The sequence below is a fragment of the Sipha flava genome, unplaced genomic scaffold, assembly GCF_003268045.1.
Source record: "Sipha flava isolate LNK unplaced genomic scaffold, YSA_version1 324_pilon_pilon, whole genome shotgun sequence".
In the NCBI taxonomy this organism is placed as follows: Eukaryota; Metazoa; Arthropoda; class Insecta; order Hemiptera; family Aphididae; genus Sipha; species Sipha flava.
In genome coordinates this window covers 1,295,111-1,319,113 of record NW_020273009.1, presented here as the reverse complement: position 1 = coordinate 1,319,113, position 24,003 = coordinate 1,295,111, and the positions used below count along the sequence as shown (strand labels likewise).

Sequence of the window (24,003 nt, the reverse complement as noted above, 5' to 3'; positions counted from 1 at the left end):
GATTGCAACGGCCGGGGTGCATATCAAAACTGGAAGCCAATAACGATTGTGTGTACCTGCGTATAATATTATATATCTATGCAACTACCGAATGTAAAACTAAATATGTCACGAAAAGACTGTTAATTGTTACACTCAGTGGCGTACATTCAATCTTGCTCTGGGGGGGGGGGGGGGTTAAAAAAATAATCTTTATCTTCTTTTTTCGTTGCACAGATTAATAAGATAAATAACTGCTATAAATAGATATTATTTTGTACAACTTTTTTACCAATTTACAGTTTACTTTTACATTTCAGTAAATAACTATTGGAATATAAAAACAGCATAGTTAACAAAACTTTTCAAACACCTATCAATATAATTATTTAATTATCATAATATTTGTATAGTTGTATATTTTAAGTTCAAAGCGTAATAATGAAACTACGAATATATTACACGTCATCAATAATAAAACAATTTTTTTTTTGGCCCTGGGGGGGGGGTTTGAACCCGGAAACCCCTCCGTATGTACGCCACTGATTACACTCGAAGAAAACAAAAATTTTTTCGTTTCGAAATACTAGAAAATAGAACGAAACAAAATGTTGCTGTAAATGTTGATGTTTCACTAAATTACCGACTGTCAATCTACAGGTGTTTGGACGCATCTTAAGATGTATACCTACCAAGGCCGTATCTGGGAGGGTCCAGAGTGTCTGGATCCTCCCCGAAATTTCTTCAATATTTTACGAATTTTTAAAATAATAATTTTTTTTTAATACCATCATAAACATTTTCAGCCAAAAATGATTTAAGTTCCAATTAACCATTGACTGCTTATAGTTTTATAATATAATATATGAAAATATGGTATTAATTTTAATAAAAGAAGATTACATTTTTTTCTGTCTTATTTTTAACCAAATTTCAAGAGTTAAAATCTAAATTCAATAAAATTACAATATACATTTTTTGGACTTCTCCCGAAAAAAATGTCTAGATACGGCCTCGATACCTACCTTATTAAATGGTTTGTCATTCACTGTACGATTAATATTTTTCATCTCGTTTCACATTTTCAACACTCTCGCTTTGGTTTCACCATAATAGGTTAAACACGACAAGTCAGTCAAATTTTATTGTCACCATTTCAATCGTATACGTGGTAATAGTGGCGTATTTAATATTTATATTATGGATGCGTGGGTAGGGGAGATTGGTACCTAATTCCTTATCACTCTAGGAAAAAGATCTTAACACGTATTTAGTAGAAAAGCATTTCAATCGAAACGAACGAAATAATGATAAAATATTCGAATACTTCTGCAACATATATAAAATAATTTTAAACTTTGTTCGTGATAGACAAAATAAATGAGTGAAAAATATTTCGAACACATTGAAGAAAAATGCAAATCGGGAGAAGGAAAAGAGCTCGAGGGGAGAGGAGGGCCCCCATAACTATTCCCTCCCCCCATACCACCGGCGCGGACCGTCCGTGTAGGTGTAACGCGCTCGCAATCCGTTCGTGTTTAGAGCATAATCATCAATAATTAAAATCGAACGTCGCTTGGAAGACGGTGTGCTTGTCAAACACGCGCATTGTCTTTACCGTGCGTACCGTGTCGGACGTTTTGCGTTTCTTTACGTTGTAATTGCACCGTCGGCTCGTTAGCGAACGCTTGAATTGGTATTATACTGCCGTTAACAATGTCTTTGGACGCGCGCTACTTGATTATCGTAGGTCCTCGGTGACCGCGAACAGTTTAAATTAGTGTAGATCGCACGCGGACGGACCACGCGTCGGGGACCAATGGCAAGATTCGTGCTGCTACCGAACGACGACGGATCGGTCCGCCGGACGGTGTTACGTTGTCCGGAGTACGCGTTTAACGATAACAAATCGAAAGGTACTGTTGTCAAACTATTATTATTGTTGACATGGCATTGAATTGTTTGCTTTAGAAAAAAAAAAAAGATTTTTTATTACTATTATAATTTTTTTTTTTTTAAACCGTTCGTTTATGGCGGCGACGTTAATCCCGCGTGATTGTACGTATCGTTAAGGCACTGTAGAGGTTTTGCAGGGCCCTAGTATCGTCCCGTATTGATAATCGACGTTATCATTGATAATCCGTGGCGCCGAATCTCGACCGGTGCAACTCTCCTATTGTCACTGTTCGGTGACCGCTTTTTCGCCGTGGTCATGGAATAAAAAGAACACGTACTGCCCGACACCGACGTCTGGGCCATTTGAAAACATCTGTTCCTTTAACCTCTTAACTATTTTTTTTTTTTAAACGCAATCAACCCTTTTGGTTTTCAGTTTTTCACTAGGCCATAGGTAAAAAAGTTCCTCTGTCCACCGTGAAGCCCAAAGATTTCCTTTGGTCTCCGTCTAACACCGGTACTACTTACCACCGCCGTCCGACCGACGACGAATCTTCACCATGGCTCACAGGATATTCCACAAGATCGTAAGTTATCTCGATTTTCGCGCGCTCGTCATATTATTATTATTTCTGGCCGAGACAATTGTTCGACCATTGCCTATTAGTCTTTTCTCAATGGGAATCCTTATCCGCTTGTTTACAGAACAACATTTCACAGTATCTGGCGCGTTCCTACAGCTCGGAAGTACGAAAAGTGACGCTGATCCCTGGAGATGGAATCGGTCCTGAAATTTCGGCCGCTGTACAAAAAATTTTCGAAGCTGCCCGAGTAAGTACATACGTTTTACTTGATTCACACACCTTGAATTTAGTTGTCTGAATTGTTTCATGAAAAAACATAATATTTGAAAATTAATAAATTAAATCATTAACCTAATTGATAGTCTATTGAATTTGTTAGTCATTTCTTAGTTATTTGTTTTATTTGTTTTAGATATTGTATTCATTTTGATAACTTTCCCATAAATGTGAATTGTAAAAAATTTACAAAATTATAGATATTTTGAACATGAAAACGTATTAATTATTTTTAATAATATGTTTTCAATGGTTTATATTTATTGGATGATATTATTTGATATAAAAATTAATGTTCCTATTAATTTGATTTTTACATTATTTTTTTAAAAGCAAAATATGTTCTTTTAGACTCCTATTGAATGGGATGTTGTTGATGTTACTCCTGTAAGAGCTCCAGATGGTACAATGAAAATACCATCCAAAGCTATTGAATCTGTAAATACAAATAAAATTGGCCTTAAAGGACCTCTTATGACACCCGTTGGTAAAGGTCATCGTTCATTGAACTTGGCACTTCGAAAGTAAGTTACTATAAATCTGATTGTTATATTTTTCAATATCTATTATTAGGGATCACTTACAGTTTGTGTTGTATAATTTTTTTTAGAGAATTCAATTTATATGCCAATGTAAGGCCTTGTCGTTCACTTGAAGGTTATCCTACCTTATATGAAAATGTAGATGTAGTAACAATTCGTGAAAATACTGAAGGAGAATACTCGGGTATTGAACATGAAATTGTTGAAGGAGTTGTACAATCCATCAAATTGATCACCGAAGAAGCTTCAACTAGAGTAGCTGAATTTGCTTTCAAATATGCAGTTGAAAATAAACGATCTAAGGTCACTGCTGTACATAAGGCTAACATTATGTGTGTATGATAAATACATTCGCCAAATAAAGTGAGTTCTAAAATGTGAAATTTTACAGGAGAATGTCTGACGGTTTGTTCTTAAGATGTTGTCGTAAAGCTTCTTCCAAATACCCACAGATTAAGTTTGAAGAAAAATACTTAGACACCGTGTGTTTAACTATGGTTCAAGACCCCAGTCATTATGATGTTTTAGTCATGCCTAATTTGTACGGTGATATATTGTCTGATATGTGTGCTGGATTAGTTGGTGGTTTAGGTTTGACACCTAGTGGAAACATTGGCAGTAATGGTGCTCTATTCGAATCTGTAGGTTAAAAGCATTAGTGATGTAATTTAGTTTTGTCATCTAATTAGAAATAAATAAATTTTGTTTTTAATCAGGTTCACGGAACTGCTCCAGACATAGCAGGAAAAGACTTGGCCAATCCCACTGCTCTACTTTTGTCTGCTGTTATGATGTTGCGACATATGGAACTTAACTCTCAGGCTGATATTATTCAGAAGGCTTGTTTTGATACCATCAAAGAAGGCAAATATAGAACTGGTGACTTGGGTGGAAAAGCCAAGTGTTCAGAGTTTACTGATGAAATCTGCCGTAAAGTCGAAGAATGTTCTTAACTTCGTAGAAAGAAATTATTGGTCCATTAATTTAAATTATTGTACTTTTGTATATTATTTATTTTGTGCAAATTCTAGGCCCATACAGATTAGCAATAACCCCTCGAGTTTTTCGTGTTTGTTCCTTTCTATTTAATTTAATTTTTATAAAAACAATATTTTATCCAGACATTGAAATATCCAGACTACTTGAAGTACAATTTAAATGATTATTTAGTACAGTCATTGATTCTGTGATAAGTATTTAGGTAATTTATTAAGAAAAATAAATCATGAGAAACATTTTGTCATTGCTATCCATTTCATTTGTACCTATCATTTTATTTATTTTTTTCATTTTCAAATTCATAACTATCACCCATGACTCGATGTACTATTAACAATAAATCAATTACTTAATTATGACAATTATTAAACTATTATTTATTTATTTTAGGAAACATAATCTATATGTCATAAAATTAAGTACACTTTTCAAACAATTGACTAAATTATGAATGTTCTGGATATTTTAAAAGTTGTAATTCATATTATTTGTTGTCAACGAAAAAATGAAACTATTAGATACTTGAGCCTAGTCAATAGCAGGTATTACATTATATTATGTTTAATAATAAAGAAATTAAAATGTTATTCTATTATTGAAATCAGTTGTTGATCATTTTAAAAGTTACCTTCATTGAAGTTAATTATTATGTACATTCCTGTTGAATTTGTATTAATAGGGTAACAGTTCGAGTGATGATACACAATTTCAGTGAATCAAATTGCATTATTTATACACTACTCTCAAAGTATCAATAGTGTAACTCATAGAATTCTTTACAAGACTACTTAAAGACAACGAAACAACTTATTTTCATGTAAATATCGATAACAAATTACACAACGTATTCGTTTAATGAATAAAGAGAGAAATGTAATCAAAAGTTTATTTTTGTTATAAAAAGAAGATTAATCGCTCAATTGTAAATTAAATTGTATTAACAATATTTATATACAAAATATAATTGGGAAATTTCAACAAAAAAAAAAATGAATACATAGTATATAGTCACTATACATTTAATGTCAAATTATATGCACAATCACATTAAAGATGTATGCAAAGATTGTTTGTTGCAAGTTAATAGAATCTGAGTCACTTACTTAAAGCTGTAATTTGAAATACATAAAATTAACGCAATGAATGATTTGTTCAGATATAATAATAATAATAGTTATAATACAAAAAAAAATAGTATCTTACATTTAGATTAACATGTATTACAGAAATGCACTAAATTCATTTAAAAGTACAACCATTCGAATTTGAACATTCTGTCTGTATTGAGAATAAATAATAAAAAATGGATAAAAAAAATAAAAATTAAAAAAAAAAAATACTTTTAAACACAAATAATAATTTATATACTATTAATAGGATAAATGGTATACAGAGTATACACATAACACATATAAGTTATTACTTGTTTTATTTTTTACTAACAAAAATAAAAAAAATACCCGCTGTATTGGTAATTATGTAAACAATTTACCAAAGAAAAAAAAAATTCCCATTATTAAAATAGAATTGTTGATAGTAAATTTCACTCAGCTTAATTGCTAATTGTCAGCTATTGCAATATAACTTTCATGTCCATCAATTGGACGAGGTGATTCACATATTAAACTTTGAATCAACCAATTAGTCGAAAGTTTAGGTACTTTTTCGTGTTCCAGGTCACTTGGACAATGTTCATCTGTAATAATGACTGTAGTATGATGAGTCAACGGTAAACATACACCTAATGAACACATAAATCTACAATTGTTAATCTTCATAAGAACCAAAACATTATACAAATAATCACAAGCACGACTAGGTTTTCCACTTGAAAATATTGTATTTGATCTTTATATAATAGTGTAAAATATAGGCAATATTAAAATTTGTGGTATTCTTGTGGTTTATTATTTTAATTAGTTTTACAATCACATTTCAATAAAATGAGAATTGAGGAGCTACAGCATTCTCAGAATATTTATCCTAGTTGTGCCTATGAATATGACAACCGTAAAAAAATTGCGTAGTGTAATAATTAGGTGAGAGGAAAATAATCCAGTTTACATACCACCTATCCATGATGTGTATACTATGGCACCACAAAATCTTAGTAAACTTGCGAAAAATTCATTCTTGTCATGTTCATTTAGAGCTAAGTAAATTATGTAACCATAAAATATAGCTGAATGAACAGTTGTTGGAGATCGAAAGATTACTTCTTTTTTTTCTTCAGAATACCCATTCGGGATAGGTTTAACATTATATTTGGTTAGATACTCAGAGAACAATAGATTCTAAAACACAGTTTTGACTATTTAGAGAAACAATTATTTGTATGTACTTCAATTTTATATTTTTAGTTATATATTAATATAATAATGATGAATTTATCATATGTATAACAATAACAACAGAGATTCTCCTTCTATCAGAAAAAATAAAAAATAAATACTTGTCACAATTAGAAATGAGTAACTAAATTTATCAAAATATTTAGCCATATGAAAATTTAAATTAATTCCCAAATCAATTAAATAAAATGATTTATTCTCATTGATACATATGATGTATCAACCAACTGATAATAACACTTTTCATTTATCATAAGTTGATGATTTGGAAACAAGCACTAAAATTAAAACCCAATTTTATCCATGAGATGTCTACATTTTAGAGCATATGTAATTCAATATGCTAGATATTAAATAAAACTGACAGGTAAAGATAAAGCGTACTAACCCATTTTTTTTATATCATGAACTTAGTTTATATTCTAGCAATTTAGTCATTATACTTACTTCAGAAACAGCATTTTCAACATGTTTATGATGATAAGATGGTATACCAAGACTTAAACTCAAGTAAAAATTACAAGTCTGTGAAGGTGTATCAGTAATAAGGTACGAAAACTTATAACACGACCTGGGTATTACATTCAAAAACGAATGAACACTGCCACCATTTTTCCTTAATTAATGTTTCTAAATATTTTTTATGTGGTTTATCAGGCTTGAAAAAACTTGTATCTGAGAAATATACATAAAAAAGTTTAAAATATACATACAATTAAATTATAATTTTTAACTTACTATATGATGCATCATGGTCAGTACCTTGTTCGCTGTCAGTGGTCATAGGAATTCGTTTGTACTTAGCATAAGATAGGACAAAATGTAAGTCCTTAAATACTTTTATAGATTTACTGATAGGAGATTTGACTGTACGTGCAGTTTTGTCAGGAGACAAATGCTCACTATCAATGTCAGTGTTTCTTATTTGGCTCATGTTTACTGTAGTTAAATCTTCTCTAATTAAACTAAAAAAAAAAAAAGTTGAAGAAATATAAATATGACAATTAACCGGGACAAAATTGTATGATGTCAATTTTGTTAGTATAATACAATTAGCAATAGGACAAAAATGTCTAAATAACACAAATTATCTGAAGTCTATCCAAAATCAGGTTACATCACTTGCATAATATAGTTAATTATTCATCATAGTTTTTATTGTTATTGCATCATTTAGATCTTCAAGAATATTAAATATATACTAATTTTAGTTAATTTTTAATTGATATAGTCATCAATAATTTTTAATTAAGAAATTCATTTTTGGATTAAATAAAGGAACTAATTGGAAAATTATATTGATTTCAGATACTTAAACAATAAGGAAGCAGAACTATAATCAGACATTTAAAAAACATGTATTCTAACTTGTAAATAACAATCAAACAATAGGTACAGAAGATAATAGAAAACTTGAGCATGTGGACATTTTTTTAAAGTTAATTTTAAAGTTAAAAGGACTGAATATTCAAAGGAAAAACGAGAACTTTGGTATACTATTAAAATTAGAAGAGAAATAATGATAGGGTGTCTAATGTATGATAATAGTCTAACAAAAAACATCAATGGTAATGTAGAAGACCAATTTGGAAAAGAAAGACCAAAGATCGAAATACATAAGACATGTAAAACAGTTGAGCGGATTCGATCCGGACCGTTTTTAAAGAGTTGAATAAAAGCGATTTTACACACGCATGCATGAAGTAAATAATAACTAGTGGGTGTAATTACTCCGCTAGTTTCCCTCATCTAGTATGCCATGCCAAGCCGTGTCGCTTATCTTTTTTCTATGTACTAATCACAAATGCGCTGATGCGGCGGTAGAACAAGTTTTTCCAAAAAGTCCATATATACGTATTGTATTATATTATTGTCGACGTAATTAATAATTAAATAAATAAAATCAACAATATATTTAAAAGTCTGCTTGGAAGACCTTGGTCAAGCCGTGAATAAATAATTACTGGTAATACATTTCCAATTTAAAATTGTATTACTTTTGGTTCTATATCTGTTCAGAACTCGTCATTTCTCTCAAGTAATTATTTATATATATAAAAAAAAAATGTTAAATCAATGACGCAACCAAGTAGGTATATATTACAGGGGCGTTAAACATTTGAAAAAAATTTAAATTTGGTAGGTGTTTGGAGTGAAGAATGAGGTAACATTGAGTTAACTACATATTGAGAGGGGTTTAAACTCCCACCCCTAGTTATGCCACTGTATGTAGATATACCTAAGTATTAGTTTTTGATACAATGATTGGTTTAAGGGAGTAAGCATTGGATAGTTGAAAGATCTTTTAAATAGGTTGTTAATAGAAGGAAAATGCCAGAAAATTGAAGAAAGATTTATTTTATCAATACTTAAGGTCTCCGTGTGGCTCTAGGGAAAGAATAAGGCCAGGTTGTTCCCCCTGTCGTAAAATACGACTAGTAGGAACACCGAAAGTCTCTTGAGATAAGGAGACTCCTTTACAAAGCCAATGGCTTTCGAAGCAGATGAGCTGCGTAGAGTAGGGTAATTGTTTGCCCTAGAGTTGGGAAACCGACTCTAAAGGCGGAGGAACCACGGAAGTGGGCAACGGTATAAGGATGTAGAAGGCAGAGGACAACCACTACATTAAAGATCGGGATAGTCTTCGTAAAATCATTTATAGCAATGCTAATAGCTAAATTAAATTCTGGAGTAAGTCCTCCATTCGGATCTCCGGGGAGGACAGTTATGAGTGCCGATAAGAATGATGAGTCAACCAGCTTCAAGCAACCCTTGAAAATAGGTACTTGGAATGTTAGAACAATGGCACAAGCAAGCAAAATAGATAATTCTATCCACGAAATGAAGAGGATGAAAATAGAAATTTTGGGTATAAATGAAATGAGATGGCTTGAATCAGGGGATATGGAAAAAGGACATAGAATATTACGAATATTACTTAACGAACTTTATACCAATATCAGATTGAGTATTACTTTTTCAGGTACAATCAAACTCTATCAATATAAATATTATACAAATAGATGCCCCAACAGCAGACAAAAGTGAGGAAGAAGTGGAGCTCTTTTATCAGAGTATCCAGGAGGATTTTTATCATCTTCCTAAAAACAATCTAAATATTATAAAGGGGGATTTCAATGCCAAATTAGGGGAAAGAATGAAAACAGCTTTCGTCGGTCCTCAGTAAAACAGAAAGTGGGATTACAAATTAATGAACAAATCAATCAGTTAAAACAAGGTAATAATTTTGAAGAAGATGTTATACAGTTTGGAGAAATGGTTTAAAACATAAAGAAAGAATTCTTAAAATCAAGTCGAAAAAAAAAAGAAGACTTGGATGACAGATGAAATTTTGGACCTAATAGAAGAAAGAAGAAAACATAAACAAAATAAATCGGAATATAATAGATTAATATACTTATAAGAAGAAGAATAAAAGAAGCCAAGAAAAAAGAATGTATGGAGGGATGTATGGAGAAAAACAAAAATAAGACACATAAGATACTATGTGTTCTTTGTGCTGTTCTACGGTGTGGAATCCTGAACACTGAAAAATGCCATACAAAAAAGTTAAAAGCATTCGAGTTATGGCTGTATAGAAGAATACTGAAGATACCGTAGACAGTTTGTTAGCGTTAATGTTGAAATTCTTAGGAGATTGAACAAGAACACTGAGCTAGTAAACATCATAAAGATAAAAAATGCTTCAATATCTAAGATACATAAAGCGGAATGAGATTCAATACTCCAATTCATTTTTCTTGGGAAAATATTTGGAAAAAAAGGACTTGGAAGAAGAATAAAATTAATAATTTTCTTGTTTTAATGGGAAACTTATCTTTGAATTGTTGAAACTATAGTTTCCATATTAGGTTATACTTTAGAAATTGCTACTCTTAAATTTTGGTTTTTAATCAAACTTATTATTAAATAATATATTTGTGGCTAAAATTATTAAAATACTCGTATACAGTATGAATGTAAAAATAATCAAATATTAAATGTCAATCCAATTAAGATCGGTGACCACAATTGCTTATAGTTAATAATCTGTCGTCAGATAAGATTACGTTATACACTATTTATTCGATATGTTATTGTACATTCGTAATAATTAGATTCATTTAATACATATTGATATATATAACCATTTGTTTTTTATTTTTGGGTCCCCCAAACTATATTTTATAACCCCTAGGTTGAAAACCACTGTAGTAGAGAAGTATAGAGAAAAGAATAAAAAACGATGCATGAGATTTAGAAAGTGTATGACAGAGTGCCAAGAGAAGTTTTAAAATAGGCATTAATGAGAAAATAAGTTCCAAAAAAATATATAAAATCGATTCAGGATATGTATGAAGACTCGAGGACTAGTATTAAAACTACTAAGTGGTAGTAAATTAAACATTTTTTCTGAAGTTCAATTGTAATTTTAAAAAAATGGTTGAAATAATCAAGTTTCTATACTATGCTCTTTAGGAATCACTTTTTTGATTAAAAACCAGATGTGCCCAAAATAAAAACAAATGTAATGTATTTTATGGGATTTTTTTTTAGAAATACCTTATATTTAAGGTCCTTTAAAATTTAAAATTGACTTCCTAAAAAGTCTAGATACCTTGTCAAAGAATTCATACATATATTAAAAATTAAAATCGGACATTCGGCAGTATATGAAATTTACCACCGTTTATTGGTCTGAAATGTATGAAAACCTAACCAGGATCAAATTCCCTTAATTATAAAGATTCAAAGGAAATAAGTTCCAAAATCATGAAGATTGCAGCAAACTATCAATCGATTGAAGAACTTACGAACTATATACTAAGATAATAAGAAATAATTAACAGTTATTATGATAGTTATAAATATAAAAGACAACATATTGATATTAATAATAAACAAATTATACTGAAATAATATATTATCTTACTCAAATTCTGAATCTGAAGAAGGTTGGATGCATATATCATAATCATTTTCAGTTATTCCAGTGCTAGTACTTGGAATATTTCTGAAATCAGGTTCTACAGGAAACAAGCATTTTCGTTTTTTATTATTGCTCGATCCTTGGGCAGTTTTTTTACGTTTACTGGATTCATTATTGGTATTTTTTTTATTGGATTTTATGCATTTTGTAGTAGTCGAACGTGATGAACGGATTCTTTTTCCTTCGGATACATTTGCTAATATGATATTAAAATTAATAATTTTTAGCTGAATCATAACAATTATTTTATATACTTACACATGCTAAGTCTATCATAATTTTTAAATAAATTTTTATCTTGCAACATTTTGGCATGCTCAGTGCTCAAAATTAATTTATCAAAAGGAACAACAACCTCTTCTGAATCTAAATCAATTGTGTAAGTTTTATCTCCAACAGATAAGCTGAAAAAAATAAATTAATAAGCTTCATACGCTAAATCATTAAAAATAGTATATAATACACACTGATTAACAGAGACAATTTCACCAACTCGATACTCTTGTGAAACGGTATCAAATATTGCAACGGGAGACCCTTTTTTTAAAGCTGAACTATGTACAAGCGCCTCAATATTTAATAATTTTACAACACAATCAGATATAAATTCAACTTTAAATTTTGGAGGTACAATATCAATTATAATGGCAGGATAGTATAATTTGTCTGCTACCCAATATGCCAATACCTCATTACCTGCAAATAATAATAATAACAAATGAATGCAACTTTGTTCAAATTATAAATTTTACTAAAAATATTTAACCAACCTAAATTAAATGAAACAGGATTAATTATTTTATTTTCTATAGAATCACACAGAATATCATTAGTTTGAAGTTCTTTTTTAATATCAGTTTCTTTAGCAATTATATTTTCTGTGTTAGTTATGGGTTTCTAAAAATTAATAACCAAAATTATATTTTACATAACCAAATATTAAAGTATAATATTAACAAACTTTTGATGTTTTCTTTGAACTACAATCATTATTTTTATTTAACTGTTTGGGTTTTCGTTTTGATTCTTCAACACTTGAACATAAAAAATCAAAACAAATTTTAAAAATCACTCAGGATTAGACTAATCACATTTCTTACCTAGTTTTTAATTTTGCTGTATTACTAAAGTTTTTACATCCCAAGTTTTCTGGTACTCTTGGATAAATATGGCTGCATTTTTCACAAATTAAATTTTCTGGATAGGCATAAACGTTTTTTGTCATTAAAATATTGTTTGATTTTGCTAAAATAAATAAGCTAATATTAGAGTTGAAAAATTAAATTAATTAATAAAATGTTATAGCAGCAAAAAATGAAAGAAAGCTGAATTAAAAAAATTACATTTAAGGTTAAGACTAAAAAATTTTGTTTAAATTATAATACAGTAAATGAAACTATTGATTCTTTAATAATTAGAATTATACATGGGAATTATACATTTTAATTTTAAATACATTTTGGCCCATTTCTACAAAACAATTAGGATTGTATGGATTAAATTGTTAAAGGTAAAAGTATCATTTTAAAAGTTCTATATTTAGACATAATTACATTTCAAGTGAGGCAACACTTCAGTTGAAGAACCGCTACTAGAAGATGATAAAAATAAGTCAGGTGGAATTTTCGGTACTAAAAATTTTTCATCAATTTGGCCATACCTAAAAATCACATTTTTAAACAACATTTTAAATAAATTCATATTTAAATATAAATTAACAATTATTAGTGATTTAATAGACTATTTAAAACATGTCACAAAAAAGTATTTAGTCGATATTTTTTAGAAAATACAATTAATAATTTAAAATAAAAATGCATTGAGAAAAGCACACCTCACAAGCATGTTGATTATATATTAATATTAATTTAATGAGTAAGTATCATCAACAAAAGTATCTATATTCATCATTTAAATTTGTACTAGTATTAATAAAATTTATAAGTTTATAAAAGATCAAAAAGTTATTCCTTAAAGACTTAATAATAATCCTTTTCTAAATAATACTATTTCTACATTCTTCTAATAGTGTTCAGGAATTAAAAATTAATTAAAATATAAAATTTTAATACTCCTGACTTAATCATGCTTATGTCTAAATCAAATGCTATATAATATATATGTTATATATAAATGTTATTGAGTAGAGGATATTTCTGTGAGTGTTTTATTGTTTTTTGTTCTCTATACTCATTAATTCATCAATATGTTCCTCTTTCCTTAAATTTTAATAAATTCAGACAACTCCTATTTTTAATTGTTTAAAAGTTGTCCACATTGCTCTTGATACTGGACTACCAAATGATAGCTTCATTTGGTCTAACATGTAATGTATACTTTTTCCCACTGTTGTAGTTGTTATTGTGTTTATGGGACCAAGATTTCTGCTGTCTTGATTTTAGTAGTTGTTGTCTAAAGTAGAGATATTTACCATCATATTTTTATTTTACTCTATGCACAATTAAGGCTATTGTTTGTTTGGATTTCAGGTGATGCTATTTTGGAGTCTTGATGTAGGCAACCTATTTATTAAACGACATATATTATTCAGCACAGTATTCTGAAGCTTGTTATAACAAGAATCATTCTTTAAAATGGGCATATCGATTCATTCATTGAAAAACAAAATGCTAAAGCTATTGTTCTAAAAATACATAAACTTTGTTTTAGGATTTAATACTATTTCTATGAAGACATTTTTTTAAACTGATTGAAATTTATCTTATTCTTTAAATTAATCCAGCGGTTCTCAAACTGTGGTACGCGTACCACTAGTGGTACTCGAAAGACTACATGGTAGTATACGGAAGGCCGCATGGTGGCAGAACGGAAATTCAAAATTTGATATTTAATTCATATATTAGTTTAAAAACATTAATACATTTGTATCAATAAATAAATAATAATTTTACTATAGTATTACACAGCCCTTTTATTTAAAATAAATATATTTAACCATGTAAAGTTTTTATGGTTCTATTTTTAATCATTAGTGGTACGTGACCGATTGATGATATAATCAAGTAGAACGTGAAAAAAAAAGTTTGAGAACTGCTGAATTAATCGTTTATATGCAACACCTTTTCGACATCTTTTTCATTTCTTCTCTAATATTCTAAAATTCTACTCTAATAGTCTTAATAACTAAAAATGTATATTAAAATACTCGTATAAACATACCCCGGGTAACAGTGGCGTATTCACGGGGGAAGGGGTTATGGGGTTTGAACCCCCTATTAGCCGTATTTTTTTAAAATTATTCCAATAATTTAATAATAATTGATTATTGTTTTTATTGATTATAATTTAGTGGTTTATACGTCTTTAGTTACCATTATCACGGTTATCAAGTTGGATTGGAGCACGACCATAGAACATGTTCTATGACACGACCGCGCTATCAATTTAACAATTTGGTGACAATTTGTGATAATGTGATTTTTTAAAACAGAACAAAAATTTTAATTATTATGATTATGGGGGGTGTGGAGGACAGAGTCCCCCACTTTTGTATTCTAGTAAATTTTCAGAGCCCCCCCATTGAAAATTCCTGAGAACGCCACTGCCGAGTATTATGTACAATTTCTATTTATAAGAGGCCTGAGTCTTATAGAAAAACAGAAGAACTCGAAATTTTTAACTAACCGGTAAGAATTTATAACTTATTATTACCGACAACGTTACATAATACTACGCGCCACACGGCGCCCATCACTGGCATACCGCTACCTTGCTAACGCTGTCCTAACTATTTTATATTTTGCGATGCGTGCACGCAGCGCAAACGCACTAGTTAGGACCTAGAGTAACGGTCGACTATAGATAATAATAAATTACGTTAATGATGTAAATAATAAATATTCAATTATACGACTCATATTAAATACGCGGGGCCGTATAGAGGGAAGAGGGCAATGGGACCATTTTGCCCCAGGCCTCATTATTGGAATATTTTTTAGGATGCCCCCATGAAGACTTGATGTATAATAATTAATAATAAAAGCCTCGATTACACTGAGTAATTTTACACGCTGCGTGTCGGCGATTAAAGTTGCGCGAGTGTAAACGTGTAGCGACTTGTCCGATTACATTGAACGATTAAATTATAAAAATTATGAATAATATTAAATTCTATTATGTAAGGTATGTAATGTAGTACATGAATTTAAATGAGCTTGATTGGTTAAGGTTTGGAAAAATACGTTTGTAAGAGGTATGCAACAGAAATATTTTGTTTATCATATCTTATTATTATGGTCGAAGGGCTCCCAAATTAATTTGCCCCTGGCCCCGAAAAACCTTGAGACGGCCCTGTAAATATGCCTACTTCTTAAAAGAAAAAAAATTCCTCAAATAACAATTAAAAACAACAAAGTTATACCGACATCCACTGACGATGATAGTCTTGGTTCTCCCAGAACTCCTTTTAACCGAAACAACAATAAAAATAAATCTACAACCCAACCTCAAATATTTTCTTCACCATGCCGATATGCGGCACTTGCGACAGATGCAAACATGTTTGATTTTAACACCGAACATGTCATTGAAAAACAGATTCTCACACTCCCTCAGAGTTCACAGCAATGGACACGTCCAATGTACCTCCAAAATAAGATCAAATACCTCCGATCTTTATCGCCAATCAACAACTCGACTGAAATCTTATACGTAAATTACTAATTGATCTCATAGGGGAAAATGGTTTTTTCTGCCAAATTTCTCAAAAAAATATCAAAGTTCAAGCTAATACTTCTGATGACTATCGTCAAATAATTCATTTTCTGAACGCCCAAAAAAACGCTCAATTTCATATATATCAACCACATAATGAAAACCCCTTCAGAGTAGTACTACGTAATCTCCATCCATCTACCTCATGTGAAGAAATAAAATCGGCACTAGAAAATTTCAACCTTTCAGTAGGTACTACAAGTAGCGAATATACAACAACGTCAAACAAAACTAGCTCTACCACTCTATTACGTAGACCTGGTTAAAGAAGACAACAGTAAAATAATTATCGACATTACATATATCCTCACACTAAAATCAAGGTAGAAGAACCACATAAACGATGTGAACTAGTCCAATGCCAGAATTGCTAAGACTACGGTGACTTAACCCGCTCTTATTACAATTATAGACCACGTAGTATAGGCTCTGGTAAAAATCACATATCATTCTTCCTACGATTAACCAAATTACGTCCCACCCACCTGTGCGCTCTGCCAAGGAAGTCATCCAGCCAACTAGAGAGTTTGTGACATACACAAGCAACTCCAAAAAAATCAAAAACCAACTTCAAAATTCACCTCTCAACAAGTTAATCCATAGGCGACACCCCGGCTTACTTCTACCAATTACGCTCAACCCCAAATCACCTATGCTTACTTTACCTCCGAAACCAAATCAAAGCCCTCTCCTATGATCAAGCAACCAACAGACCTCACCTCATCCCTTAAAAATTGTATTGCCGAATTTAAAGCAATAATAAATTCACTCCTATCGCTTCTTACAAACAGTTATCACACAACTTCTTAAAAACAATAATGAAAAATAACTTTATTGGCAACTCACTCCTCGTCCTCCTATGTAATTGTAAAAGCATTCTAAATCACACAAATTAATTAACTGCTACATTATACGAAAAAAGAATCGACATTGCCCTAATTTCAAAATCCCCCCTCACCACCCACGTAAAGCTAAATATCCCCAGCTATCAGCTGATTACAACCATCCTGATGGTACTGCCCATGCGGGTTCCACAATACTTATTCGTACTTAAATCAAATTTTAGTCTTTACGCAACAATAACAATGATTATCTACAATCATGCGCAATATCACTGACTATACACCACGCTTCCCTCATGATAGGGCCTGCGTACTGCCCTCCTAAATATAACGTCATATTAGATCAATTAAACCTATTCTTCAAATACTTAGGTTACCAATTCATCATCGACGGAGATATCAACGCGAAACACCACCATTAGGAATGCCGAACTAGCAATCCACGTGGCAATAACCTATTACGCATTATTTAATCTGAGCAATACGCAGACCACTCCCCTCCTGATTCAACCTAATGGCCTACATCGCCAAGAAAGCGCTCAGATATTTTTGATATCTTCATATCCAAAGTCCCAAATAATCTTTTCCACCACATCGAAAACTTCAACTCCTTGTACTTAGTCAATTCTGCTGTCCTCCTTACTCTTCACCTTTAATTAGAAGGTCCAACCCATCACTCACAAACAAAAATACAGATTGGAATACATTTTACTCACTACTAATACCATCCTAAAAGTAAAATTAAAAACTTCAGACGATATAAACGACGCTAAATCTAACTTAAATGAATCAATACACTCCACCAGCAAAAGATTCTACTCCAATAACCAAGCTCATAACTCCTTTCTCACTAAATATTACAGCTCACATACGTTCCCCAATCAACGAAAAACGTCGCGCTAAGGCCCTATGGTAAACTACCACAAACTCGTCGGACAAGAGACGTATGAACACCATCTCTGCACACTTAATGGGCAATAGACGATCTAGAAAAAGCAGAAACCTTTAAAATCAATTTAACTGATGTCTTCAAGCCTCACGACTACACAAACAATCCTGAATTTTCTAATGAAATTGAAGAATTCCTTTCAAGCCCCACTACAAATGAATCTACCCTACATAGCGTTCTCTCCAGCTGAAGTCTTACATACCATCACCACCTTCCCGAAAAGAAAATCACCAGGATTTGACATCATAACGATTGAAATTGTCAAAAATCTACCTAAAAAAACTATAATACTTCTCACTTATATTTATAACGGAACCCTTCGTCTCGCTTATTTTCCTACCCAATGGGAATTGTCCGTCATCATAATAATTCCTAAATCCTGAAAACCTCCCGAATCTCCCGCATCTTATAGACCAATAAGTCTACTTCCACTATTTTCGAAAGTTCTCAAAAAACTGATCCTCAATAGAATAAATCCTATCATAAACACTTCCAACATTATCCTTAACACACAATTTAGCTTCTGAAAACGGCATTCAACAATCCAACAAATAAACAGGATAACAGATGTAATAGCATCCTCATCGGAAAAAAAAAATATTGTTCTGCAGTATTTCTGAATTGAAGCGCAGGGCTTCAACCGTGAGTGACATAACGGCCTCCTGTATAAAATAAAGAAGCTGCTACCTCCTTCATTTTACTTATCCCTTAAATTCTACCTTAATAATCGTCAATTCACTGTCTGCTATCGTTCTTCTCTTTCTTCTTCCTACATAATACAAGCGGGAGTTCCCCAAGGAGCAATTATAGCTCCTCTATCTTTCAATATATTCATAGCAGATCAACCCCTACTTCCCCCAACACCTTTGTTGCAGAATATATCGATGATAAGGTAATCATCACAACTCATGAAAACCCAAACATGGCAGCTAACTCACTGCAATCTCATCTCTTTCAAATTGAAACCTGGTGTAAAAACTGTAAAATAAAAATTAACGAAACAAAATCTAGCTATATTATCTTTACTCTAAAACAAGGCATCTTATGCCTGGAAACCCTACAAAAAGATTGAAAAGGAAATAGTGTAGTAACTTGCTCTTTGATTAATCATAAAAAATAACCAAAAAGTTGGAGTGTTGTTGTTAGTGGACAGCTTCTATACACAAGTCCCCAAGTCTTTGTAAATCTTAACCTCACTTATGCTTATTATACTAAATTATATAGATTGTTTGAATAAATAAAAAAAAAAATTTAATTCATAGGCTTTGGTTAAAATAATATTAAAAACTTATAACCTTAATTATGTATGTACCCAAAATAAGAATAAATCAAAAATTGTTTAAAAAAGTAATAACCCTGATTTAAGCGTTGATATAAAATTTTTTCCTGATGATACATAGATAAACAATATAAAATGTAATAATTAGTATACATTACATCGTGGAATTTGTCGATGAACTAGAATAATCAGCTGCATAACCATTAAGAGAAGATCCATCTGATTTTATATCAACCTTGACATTTGTATCAATTTTTGTAAGCTAAAAATAATACACAACAAAACTATTAATACAAACTAATTTAATATGAACACTAAAACATTAAATATAGTAAAGGTTTTTTTTTCTTTACAGTTTATTTATATAAATATTTTAAATATTATACAATGTATATTACATTTAACCAAAGTACTAAGGGTTAAAATAGATTAAGTAAAAATAGTTCTAAAATTATATTTATACATTTACTTAGAATATTTGAATAGCACTCTTTAATTCTGATATTTTTAAACTTAAGATGTGTTTTTGTACAGGGGGAGCCAACAGGTCTATCGCTATATGAGTCAATTATGAGTCTCTTTCATTTTTTCAGAAAACAAATCAAATATTTATTTCTTTTTTTGTAATCTATGTTCAACCCACTAATAAAAAAATTATATAAATAAAAATTGATAAAGGCAATATATAATAATAAACAGGGCTCATAACTTCTAGCATTTGCATATTTTTTTTGAAAGGTCCTAGAGATACCTATGTGAGCTATAAATTTGTTTCAGATAACCAAGAAGCTAGATACGAAATTTTATGTTGCATATTTTTGCATATTTTGAAGTATAAGTACTATTTTACTTTTTTTCGCTTTTTTTGCTTATTTTTGTATTTTTGTATGATTTTTATCATTGATTTTTTTAAAATATTTTTTAATAGCCTAAAACATTTTTTCTTAAAAATAACAAGTAATTATAGTCATATTAATTGTTCATATTAGTAATTAATTCGTGTTAATTAATTTTTCTTCTCATATAACTTATATAATATCAGATGAACTATATACGAGTTTAGTCGACGTGTGACGTAGTGAGTGTGTACGCCCGAAACTTCGTAATCCCATCGATAAAGAAACCATTATAATTGTATATATGTAATTGTAGCTTGTACTGTAGTATTTTATTTTTATAGTTTCTAGGTATTCGAGTATTCCAATATCATTATCTAGATATTCCGATACCATCATTCTCAGATTATTTACAGATTATTTTTCATTAACATTTTGCAGTCGTTTCCAATTTTTCGTATTGTATGCATGCTAGTTCGTTTCGTGAATTCAGTACCTAATTTTTTTTTTTTTAATAATAGAAGCTAAAATAATAAAATAATATAATAAATAATAATAATAAAATAATAATTTTTATATACAAACGTTTTTTTTTTTGCATATTTCAGTATTTTTAGTGCATATTTAAGCGCTTATATGAATACTTTTTAGAGCATATTTAAGCGCTTATAACAACCTTTTTTAGAGCTATAAGTTATGAGCCTTGATAATAAATAACTATAAAAAACATTATATACACTGAAATTGAGTAGCTATATAGATATAGTGTACATAATTTAATGGATATTCTATATTAAATATAGTCTTTATTGTGTTTATGTAAATTGATACAATGTATGTGTTATGTAAAATTGTAAAATTTAAGTTATTATTACTTATTAATATTTTATATAGAAGAAATAAAGAAGGTATAACATGCATGTATATAAAATATACTCCTGATCAGTGACCTAACTTTTTTTTTTTTAATACTTACAAAAATTCAGAAGATAATCACAAGTCTTTAAAAATTAGCCACCTCTGTTCTAATACTCAGTGTAATTCATAATTATTAAATAGGAAAAAGTTATTAATAAATTATTATTTAATAAATGTTTGAACAAAATAACACAAAGCTATTAATATTCTTATTAACTAGTTCAAGAAAAATGACATAACATTTTAATAATCAAAATGTACACAGCAAACATATACTACATTTTTGAATCATCAATGTCTTATTACAACAGAAAAATTAAAATACATTTTAATCTTTAAATTTAATTTAAGAATAATAATTAGAAACAGTTTATGCTAGTTTAGTTTTATTATGTAGTTATAGTATTTGAATAAATGGTACTCTTTCAATATGCTATCTACTGCAAGTATTTTATCTACCATCATTTAATGTTAGTTTAATATGCTATTTATCTATGAAAAAAGTTATCAATTTTTTTCTCCATTAATAGTGTGTAGGTTATATGTATTATGTATTTCTTACAGTTTTGAAAAAGATTCTAATACATTTTCGATAGCTTCAAGAACAGTGCCTCCATTCTTCATAGAATTAAAATTTTAACATAACAGCAGATCTGTGGGTTTTATTAATAATATACTTGTTTTTGAAATGTCTTTAAAGTGTTTATATTATTTAAATTTCGGTACCAGTTATTCAGTCAATAACCCTTCTATAGAATAACTGTCTTATAGGTAAATCCATGTTCATATTAAGTTGAGAATATATGCCATTTATTAGATTATTTAGTACAACTTGATTTGATTAATTGGTAATAAGATATTTCAATCTCACTGAAATTGATACTATATATTCATGGATAATAGGATAAATTGCCTATAATTTAAAATTTCAAAATTCAAGATTCTTAAAAATATGAAAAAAAATTATGATTTTACTTATAAAAATTTAATTATTCTAGAAAACTAGTTTTTTAAATGATTGTTATCCTATTTTAAGTTATATACTATGGCACATAGCATCCAACACGTAGCTACAGGAAAAATGATTAATACCCATAATGTTCAGGAAATCCAATAAGAACATTATTTTCATTCTACATTTTTGATTTTTCTACTCAGATTCAAAATTACTAACAGTCACTGAACTAAGATAAATTAAATACAAATGGTTCTATAAAGAACTAGTCAACCATTCAAATATTTACTATTGTTTTTAAATTTCATTCGTTAACATTATAGGAAATTCTACAAAAAGGTGTCAAGACCTGTTCACTCAATATAAAATATGTATACAAACAATACCAATCTTCAGTAAATATATCAAAAAGAATAAACATGCATTGAGGTTACAGACAAAAAAGATTTAACATACCGCAAGTACTTTTAAATTATTTGATGATGTCCTAGTAATAGCAGCAATACAAAATATATAATCAAATTCAGGAATTGAATTTTCATCTGGTTTCTCTATTTTTTCTTCTGTCAGCTAATATTTTGAAAAAAAATATATCTTAGTAGCAAAAATAATAATGTAAAAAATAGTTAAATAAGAAATATTAATACCGGTTTGAATTCAATATCTGAATTAATAATTGTTTCAGCAGACGTTGAATTACTACACTCACTGTGAAGGCCGTGTACTACAATTTCACTGTTCATTTCAGGAGAAATAAGTGCATGAGAATCCCATGGTTCTACAAAAACAAGAAAAATATGAGCATACATACATTTATTATCAGAAAACAGTTTAAAATTATAGAGTACACTTAAGCAAATAGGTTGTATTGATATCAATATTTAAAATAATAAGAAACAATAACCTTTCTCAAGACTAATAGTAATGCATGCATATTATAATAAATGATTAGCGGTTATTACTTTCAGCAATAGATTGAATGGCTGACTGAACAGCAATATATTGAGAGCTGGGAACTACCATGGCTCTTCCAGCCTGTTGTTTACTAGAACAGTTTGTACTGTTGAATTCATCAATCAACGGCTGCTGTTCTCGATTTGTAACCGGTTTATTAAGCACTTCGTCACAAATAGGCAGCGGGCTAGCCAGTTCATCTTCTACCGGATCTGTCTTGGACGTTAACGTTTGATCGGTTTTGTCGTCCATGGCTGTTATGCTTGTATCATGACACTTGTTAACGACAGAGAACTGTGGAAGCGACGAGTCTGGCTTGTGATGAGATCAATTTCCGTCAGAGCTGCGCTGCGTCTTCGCGGGAACCGTGATAACCGCGAGATTCAATGGCTACGGGGCGCGTAAACAAACACGACCATGCTATATCGGACGCACGGTATAATCTCGAATCTTTGGTCCGCCGTAGGTTAACGAACAATAATTACCATTTGAAATCACTGATAATGAGTAATGCGGAAGAAGATCGAGACAGTGGTAATCAACACTCTATTCGGCATTCATCCGCGACGACTGGTAACTATATCTATCACACGGTCCCGCCATTTGCGTTCCGATCAGAAATTACTAGAGAAACACGATGGAGCGTTTTGATGAGTATTGTGGTTACCATTCCCCCTTGTCCGCGCACCATTAATAATCATAATAATAATAATAATAATAATAAAGGTAAATAATTATAATGGTAAAAGTTAAATGGTACGATACAATAAAGATAACGATTGTGATTGAAACACCCGCGGAATAGATAAAATGGTAATGTAGAGAAGCGTTTTACAACCACAGAACGAACACAGTATGACCTAATTGTGTAGTCAGTGTTTCCGTATCGCGTTTTCGGATTAACACTTGGTATACGATA

The 24,003-nt window shown here is 30.3% G+C and overlaps 2 protein-coding genes across 2 annotated transcripts; one reads left to right on the top strand and one right to left on the bottom strand.

Moving 5' to 3' along the window:
• Positions 1–1,788: 1,788 nt before the first annotated feature.
• LOC112686810 (probable isocitrate dehydrogenase [NAD] subunit alpha, mitochondrial) lies at positions 1,789–4,638 on the top strand. Its single transcript, XM_025559255.1, has 7 exons — positions 1,789–1,895; positions 2,312–2,462; positions 2,581–2,706; positions 3,087–3,259; positions 3,346–3,609; positions 3,669–3,918; positions 3,994–4,638. Exons 2-7 carry the CDS (start codon positions 2,436–2,438, stop codon positions 4,228–4,230), a joined length of 1,077 nt encoding a protein of 358 aa, XP_025415040.1. The 5' UTR covers positions 1,789–1,895; positions 2,312–2,435; the 3' UTR covers positions 4,231–4,638.
• Positions 4,639–5,751: 1,113 nt separating this feature from the next.
• Positions 5,752–23,965, bottom strand: LOC112686809. The gene is given in 16 exon segments (XM_025559254.1): positions 5,752–6,017; positions 6,345–6,570; positions 7,075–7,245; positions 7,247–7,302; positions 7,366–7,592; positions 11,561–11,813; positions 11,876–12,021; positions 12,085–12,313; positions 12,388–12,514; positions 12,579–12,651; positions 12,718–12,862; positions 13,171–13,277; positions 19,580–19,683; positions 22,587–22,700; positions 22,778–22,908; positions 23,093–23,965. Coding segments are annotated over 16 exon segments (2,535 nt in total). The 5' UTR covers positions 23,337–23,965; the 3' UTR covers positions 5,752–5,835.
• Between the last annotated feature and the right edge of the window lie 38 nt (positions 23,966–24,003).

Bases quoted from the DNA above. Each gene is read 5' to 3' on its own strand.
- LOC112686810 (XM_025559255.1), top strand. From the start codon at position 2,436: ATGGCTCACAGGATATTCCACAAGATC. The intron at 3,260-3,345 runs GTAAGTTACTAT...AATTTTTTTTAG, and splicing joins TTGAACTTGGCACTTCGAAA to AGAATTCAATTTATATGCCA. The intron at 3,610-3,668 runs GTGTGTATGATA...GAAATTTTACAG, and splicing joins GTACATAAGGCTAACATTAT to GAGAATGTCTGACGGTTTGT.